Source organism: Priapulus caudatus, unplaced genomic scaffold (assembly GCF_000485595.1).
Source record: "Priapulus caudatus unplaced genomic scaffold, Priapulus_caudatus-5.0.1 Scaffold478, whole genome shotgun sequence".
NCBI classification, from domain to species: domain Eukaryota; kingdom Metazoa; phylum Priapulida; class Priapulimorpha; order Priapulimorphida; family Priapulidae; genus Priapulus; species Priapulus caudatus.
This window is the reverse complement of record NW_014577539.1, coordinates 24,025-32,013: the sequence shown is the minus strand read 5'-3', so window position 1 is coordinate 32,013 and position 7,989 is coordinate 24,025. Positions and strand designations below refer to the sequence as shown.

General features: G+C 43.5%; 2 protein-coding genes across 4 annotated transcripts in view; both read right to left on the bottom strand.

Moving 5' to 3' along the window:
* The window catches only part of LOC106810849 (HSPB1-associated protein 1-like), a 6,398-nt gene extending 4,918 nt beyond the window's left edge, over positions 1-1,480 (bottom strand). For 2 of the 3 annotated variants that reach the window (XM_014814315.1, XM_014814318.1), the window contains exon 1: positions 505-838. In XM_014814315.1, coding sequence (XP_014669801.1) covers positions 505-655 — 151 coding nt within the window. In that variant the 5' untranslated portion in view covers positions 656-838. Of the gene's footprint in view, positions 1-504; positions 839-1,048; positions 1,174-1,463 lie in introns of those variants that run through there. The other variant, XM_014814316.1, reaches the window with a different exon arrangement.
* A 3,402-nt stretch (positions 1,481-4,882) lies between these two features.
* On the bottom strand, positions 4,883-7,989 carry LOC106810851. The gene is made up of 2 exons (XM_014814322.1): positions 7,550-7,989; positions 4,883-6,603 (listed from the first exon to the last, which is right to left on the bottom strand). Exon 2 carries the CDS (start codon positions 6,178-6,180, stop codon positions 5,452-5,454), a length of 729 nt encoding a protein of 242 aa, XP_014669808.1. The 5' UTR covers positions 6,181-6,603; positions 7,550-7,989; the 3' UTR covers positions 4,883-5,451.

The following is a 7,989-nucleotide window of genomic DNA, read 5'->3' as shown; positions in this document are numbered from 1 at the left end:
CCAGCGCTGCATACTGTCGTAGGACGTTCCCGCGGTCGCGTGCGCCTTGCCGCGGAACTGCGCGAAAGATCTGCGCTTCAGCGCAATTGGGATCAACATCTCCTTTCGGCAACGCTTCTCTAGTATCCCGTCTCATCTGGACTTGTTAGTGGAGTAGGCGAGGTACGGTCCAGCATATTAGATAGTACCAGGGTGTTCCGGTATACCGGACCGTACCCAGGGGGACATAGACCCTCTCAGCGCCACTGCCGGTAGCAATGGTTCATCATGGATACAAAGAGGGTATACATTGTGACCATGACCTCGTGAAGCAGGAGGATAAACGAATAACAACAACAATAAGCGCTGACCACAATTCGTTTCCGCAAATGTGTGAAATGTGCAAATGTGCAAATGTGGACAGCTCTTATATCCTTGACCTTGGGCCGGTAGCACTGGTAATATTACTTATTACTATTAGTGTTAGTGTTATACCTTGGCCCACCAGTCATCACGCATTATTACCTCGGTGCCTATGATCTCTCATCCCAATACGAACTCTGAAATGCTTTTCGCGTAGCATGGACGCTAATGCTGTTGGGTCCCACCTTCGAGCTTTCCACCTATCAATAACACCGCAAAAAACGGTTGGCTCTATAACTGAGAATATGTCCATTTGGCAAAATAATCTAAACTAAACATAATACGCGATTCCTGTACCAGCAGGTAAACTGTGAATGTTATTTCTATTCATAGTTCTAGATTCCCCCACTACGTGGCGCGCGTGATACGGTGAGCCGGTGCTGCCACCTCTCCACCGAAAACGGCATAATCTCCAACTATGCAAGAGATTCTCACCTGTATTTTACCAACGACCCACTTAGCTTCGTCATTGGGTGCGACGACCATAAAGCGATGACACTCTCCATGACTTTATGGTCATTGGTGGTGGGGTGTATATGCTCCCTCGGATAATTTTTGTAGAGAAATAATATTTAATGACATAATTTATTGCCTTCTAGGCACTAATATAATAATACTAATATAAATATATCAACATAGCACCTACTTTTTATTTCATGCATGTTCGTTGACAGATGAATTAACCTAGGTGTCACTAGGTCAACTAATTACTGCTTTCAAGCTATTGACCGTGCATATGTCTCTTTGTTAGGGGAGTTTGGAAAAGGTCGCCTAGAAAAATGTCAAGAGTATTCTATTAAACAACATAGTTTCTTGCATTCGAGGCAACAAAACCCGTCACCAAAACGACTTATCACAAATACCAGTTTTGGTAATAAATTAAGTAAACAAATGAAAAAAACTTGTCGCGAGGTAAAGTGCTTTAAAACTTTTGAGCGTGCAGACCACTGATCTCTATAATATAATCTTATTATATTAATCGATTATATTATAGAGATCAGTGGTGCAGACCTGAGAGCTATATAGTATCATGAGAATGCTAAAGCGCAAGTAATATGTACACGTAATCCTTGCATGAAGACCGTATACCGGCCTGTTGATTTTTTGGCTCATACGGGAGAGTTTAAACGCGAAATTTTGTTGTGTGTCAATTTAATAAGTATTTTAGTTATTATTTTCTAACGCAATAACTCCAAAGTGCACAATTAATCCACACTCTTGGACTCGGAGCACATGCACAGAATACTCATGAACTTTTCGCGACTCAATGGAACTCCAAATTCCGCGACTTTAAAAATTAAATCGGTATTAAATGAAACAACGAAAAACAAATTAATATTTAGCAGAAGCTATGAGAATGTCCGAACGGTTATATATATGTGGGCAGGCTAGGTTATGACCGTATATGTAACTAGGGCAGGCTAGGACGAGGCAGACTAGATCTTTTTTATAGGGGTAGCATAATGTATAGGAGAATCACAGTAAGCGAGCCTATTAGATGTAAACGGAGTAAAGCCTCGACTGAACAAAGAAACGCCTGCTGTGTGTACACGGAAGGCAAACAAACAGCAAGCTGCAATTACTACCTCACGCACGAGCTGTACGAACAATGCTACGTTCTTAGGCTTTCCACGCATTACTACTATATATTACTAATACTATACTAGTATTTGCGACCCAGGAATCGCCGGACGAGGGTCGACTGACGAGACATCCCTTAAGCGAATTAAGGTAGATGGGGGATCCACACAAACACAGTTATTTAAAACCCATCACCAAAATTTCCAAATTGAATATAACTATTCGACGTTACACTCAAAGCAGTGACGAAATGTGTGTATACACCTCCGTATAAAAATGTTTACCTAGCAAATGCTTGAATAAAATTAATACTATGTTACCAGGGCCCTCTGCATACTGAGTTTAGAAACGCAAGGCCAATATAAACCGCAGGGGCCATAGCCTGAGCATTTCTTAGTGAATTGCACGCTCGATGGTTTCACGGATGGTTATTCATGATATTTTTCACTAAGAATCATTAAAGTGAGACTTGTGGATGCATTTTTACATGTCAAGCTGCGGCGACGATATGGGTATGGCTCTTTGAAGTATAATTTCAACCCAATACTATTTAATATAGCAGATACTGGGAAAGCGCGCGCATATCTCTCACTACGCTGCAGGAAAAGTTGGTACGACTAATCAGTAATGGGAGATTTAGTCAGGCAGAAAATTTTCATTGCAAGCTACTGTTGGGTATGTACTCTTAAAATTACAGTATGCAGTCAAGAGCGTGTATAACATGACTGTTGCCGGAGACTAAAAAATCTTTGCTCAGCGCAAACATTAATTTTCTCGACCCTCTCCCTCCCGGATAACCGTTTGGCGACCTAGCTGCGACTCCTAATAACAATGAACCATGTCACGGTACAGCAGGCGGAAAAATTAGGGAAGTTCGTATACCTTATAAACTCCCTACGGGAAATTTATAATCGAAAAATTATCGATACGAAAATTCAGGGAGAACTGGCGCTCTTATAATTATCAATGTGCGACATTGGAATATTTTTTTATTAAAATACGCGTTCTCTGCATCTTATGTATAGGCCCTACATGATTGATTTCAATGAAATAAAATATTTGGCTGAAGCTGGCCTGCCCTATCGCAGATCAAACGATATGCTACAATATATGAGAATTCGGGAAGATTGGGCGTCTCATAATTATGCGCATAATCATAATCATAATCATAATCATTAATCACGCTGGAATAATAGGTCCGTAACCTGAACAACTTCCTTGGCGGGGGCAGCAGAAGTTCGTGACCTACAAATTTCTCGAAAGTCTCGGGGTTACTCGATTCCCCCCCCCCTAGAGATCACGACGAGGGATGCATGGTCGACTTTGTTATTCCGCCAGCTGCATCTGACCTGGCTTGTTATTAAGCTTACCGGGTTTACCTGGGTTACCTGGCTTACACACACCGCCATATTGACACTGCGCAAAGCACATCCGGTGATTCAAATTAAACCCACTATACCAGCTAGGGGACGGCTACACCTGTTACCGCCGTACGACCGCGATGACCTCTTTATAGTATATAATAGTGCCAGAGCATATATACCAAAAGCTGATTTAGATGCTGCTCATATATATCTTGATGATATGTAATTTATGAAGGATCCTCGTTATAAACTGTGCGGCGGAGAATGGGCGTTAAATGACGATTCATCACATTTATGTGCTAGTAGTGCCTATATGTGTTAGTATGTGCGAACATATCAGGAGTGTATAATATAGACTATACACCTAAGAACATAATGCATACACGAGTTTCAACATTGTAATCAAAACAGCATTGTGTAGTGTACATATTTATGACGATACGCAATAAAATTTCCACATGTCTATACATCGATGTTGATAAATATTGCGTGCATGCTATTTCAATCATGTTATATTATAATGCACGTTATCTACGCACTTATACGATATACGCAACATACGTACAATATATAGAACCATAGGGCGATATATGTCATTGGCAGAATATGTAGGAAGACGACATCGCTAAAATAATAATTAGTGGTCTAAAATGACATTTAATTAAAATGCCCACATAAAGGCTGTAAATTTACAGGCGTACATATGTATTTCATCAACTTTATTTTTTATGTTTGAACTCTTTATATCTCATTGTAACAGGTATTTTGTATTAAATTGTATTGATAGACTCCTGATTGTAACATATACAATACAAGTATAATGAGTAGTCTATCAGTTCATATATGCTTCAATTATGCATACAATTAAACCTTAAATAACAAATTACATATAGCTTGACTGATGCAGGACGTAAGTGATACTCACTTCAAGACTTGTCACGTCACATATATACGGTTTGGTCGCATGGCATATGATATACAACTTACTCGCTCGCCTATAAGAAACCGGAGTTAAATAGACGTCATCGGGGAGCCTCATGTAAGACACAGATAACTAGATACAGACCTTGCAACTTGGATTATTTCGTAGGATTCACAAGATTAGAATGAAGCCGAATGCACCATATATGCCAAGTATAACGCAAGGATAACAAGCACATGGGGCTGTCTCTCTCTCTCTCTCTCTCTCTCTCTCTCTTCTCTCTCTCTCTCTCTCTCTCTCTCTCCTCTCTCTCTCTCTCTCTCTTTCTCTCTCTCTCTCTCTCTCTCTCTCTCTCTCTCTCTTTCTCTCTCTCTTTCTCTCTCTCTCTCTCTCTCTCTCTCTCTCTCCTCTCTCTTTCTCTCTCTCTCTCCTCTCTCTCTCTCTCTCTCATTATATTATATAGCTATGGTTAAATTAGACATTAGGCATTTGAATTCGGGTTTGTCCATACGCGTAATTATTATGTTGAAAGTTTTACATTGTATCACTGCGAATTAGTGAACAGAGCTCTAATAACATTATGTACGCTTACATAATAAAATGTTTACAGTAAATGTAATCGGCAGGATCAAAGGAAAGTTCTAAACTATATGCTGCACGAGCATGCCTGAAACGAATAACGACTCGTAACAGTAGATTAATTACAAATGACATCACCGAGGTTTGTAATCAAACAACCTTCTTTGAATCATACCTTTCTTTGGATCAACCTTCTTTGATTCATGACCCATCTCACGTTCCCTCATAGCGATTACCGTTAAGAATGAAGCATTATGTTCCACATACCCTTTTCACTCGCTTTCATATTTGAATTAGAACACACCCATGCAGTACACAAAACACTATTGCGTGCAATATAAATGAATCAATACCTATTGGCGATAGCGCTTAATTATTATACAAAATAGGATTTGCTTGTGAGGGTGTAAAAAGTGTACATTTATTAGAATATATCAAGAGCAGATAAAGAAGGATAGATATCCTTCTTTATACGCTCTTGAATATATCCTGCTAAATACGAATGTACTTCATATTCACCCGGGAGCTCATACATATAGGAAGATTAATCATTTTTAATGTTATTTCTTAAATAATGTTGGCAGCATATCACAGAGCTATACATCAAGCTTCTGAATCCAGCTCTTGATTGGCCGCCATATCGTTCTCAATCTCCTCCGGAGAGCGCAGATCGATGGCAAACTTCTTCGTAACTCTACTGGACTTCTTACTAGCGCACTGTTTGCCGAACTCCTTGAACGCCAACGCCAGAGAGAAGGCCAGGCGACGAGCACTGGCTCGACTCGAACACACGTACGCGTGACACTCAAACTTCGGCTCCGTGCCGCTGTCAGTCCGCACTACGATCATGGCGAACACGCGCGTGTATCGGACATCCTGCACACCGTACGATATCGAGTCGATGCAACGGAGGCCGCTCGCGAAGTTTTTGTTCCTGTTTTCGGGGACCTCCGTCGAGTGCACGCCCTTATCCGAGACGTGCAGCTGGAGTTCGGGTAGCGTATCGCCCTCCTTGTGTTTGCGCGTAGCGTCGATGAGTTCGTCGACAGGTTTGCGTGTGTGGCCGACGCCCCATAGTCCCTGCGTCGGTCGCCAGCCGAGATAGCGAACGTGGAAAAGCTGCGGAAGTGAGTCGACCATCACTTCCGGCGGGAGCGGACGCGTTGGTTTTTTCACGACAACAGCGTTCTCCTCGTCGGGCACTGTCTTCTTGCTCGTCTCCTTCTCTTTCAATGCAAGCTTCTTTAATAGTTTTAGCGGCGAATTGTCTTTCTTCTCATTGCCAGCGGAACCACGCGATGCGGCGTCGATCGTGACTTGGGAGTCCGCCATGCTAGGCACGTCACCGCGCGTGCGGAACAAAGTAAAACCCACTGAGAACCTCGTAGTTTGTACCTATAGACGCACGGGTCGAGCCACTCGAGATTCGATCTCTGTGTGAGCGCGAGTGTTTGTGTCTCTCTCCGTGTGTGCGCGCATGAACTGCCGTCTACAATGGAGTCTTCTCACAAGCGAATTTGCTTTTCTCTCGCTGGTACGCGCCACCGCGACCTGTCGCGGATAATACACCTAAATTGGGGCTCTTTCGGTGAAAAGTCGCAGTAGCTGTAATGCTGGGTCTCGCTTGAACGCCAGGAAACGGTTATGCATAGACGATCAGCGGCACAGCTGCGTCGTGGGCGAGGTATCGCTGAGCTGCGCTGCGTCTATTCGCACTCGAGTGCGTGTGCACCTGCTGATGGTGGGTAGTCACACCTGCACAACAAAAATACGCAAGTGTGAATGAATCATGCTGTATGTGCTCTCGCTAGCATCGACCTAGCAGTAGATCAGGAATGTATAATATAATATGTATATATATATATATTATCAGGAGCGTATAATGACATTATACGCTCCTGTATATTTGTCATTATACGCTCCTGATATTATATATATGTGTGTGTGTGTGTGTGTGTGTGTGTGTGTGTGTGTGTGTGTGTGTGTGTGTGTGTGTGTGTGTGTGTGTGTGTGTGTGTGTGTGTGTGTGTGTGCGCGTGCGTGTCCGTGTGCGTGTGTGTAGTGCTATCGTCGACATATATTGGATTTGACAGATATATAGCCTGATATATCTGTAATGCGGAATTTTACAAACATGTATAATTTCTTAATTTCTAAAATTAATCACACATGCTAAGGGAAGGGGGTGGGGGCTCGAATGCGTGATCGGGAATTTCCTGTGCGTGCCGTACGCGCATTAAAGACTAACTCCCTCTCTCTCGCGCATTCGGTCTTCCGCTCCATGCACTCCTCCCTCTCTCCCTCCCCCTCCTCGATCCCTCTCTCCCTCCCCCTCCTTTGCTCTCCCGCTCTCTCACTCCATTCTCTTTCTCCCGCTCTTGTTCCCTCTTCCTATCCCCCCCTGCTCCCGTGCTCTCTCTCCCCTTCTCTCTCGCATTCCCGCTTCCTCCCCTCGCTCTATACCATTCTCGCTTCCGCTTCTCACGCATATATTCTATCTCTTCTTTGACCCCCTCTCTCTCTAGATCAATGGTAGTTTGGGAGCTCCTTCCGTAGTGCTTGCTCCCTTGCTCTCTTCCGCGCTCTCTCACACGTACACTCTTTCTCTTTCTTTCTCGGCCAATCTCTCTATATATATAGTGCTATCTCTCTGTTCCACAACCAAGGCACAGTCAGAAGATTAAGTTAAATGATATCTTACCGCTGTCATCACTATTCCGCCCCAGTTCTGCGACGCATGTCAGGTATGTGTATATAGGATTATTATAGCCACAGGTATATAGCCACGCCAGGTATGCTCGCAGGTAAGTCTATCGCCGTACGTACGTCATGAGCCCTAGGCATCAGAGAGCAAACACAAACACACGCACAGCGGGCAGCAGCTTGTCGCTTACAGGTTCGATCTCACATGCCAACTGTATAGATTTTGACACGGTTGTTACCGCAGCAACAGATAGCGCGACACAACGCTAGCACATCGCAACGCCAATGGGGAATAGGCGTGCATATAGTCGTTCGGAGACACAGTGACACAACAACGGCGGTCGGTGCCGGGAGAATGCTTACAGGGTTACAACGATGCCACTATATACACGTAACGCCAGGTTGTTTGTTTCCAGAGCACGGGGTCAGCGGTGGTGA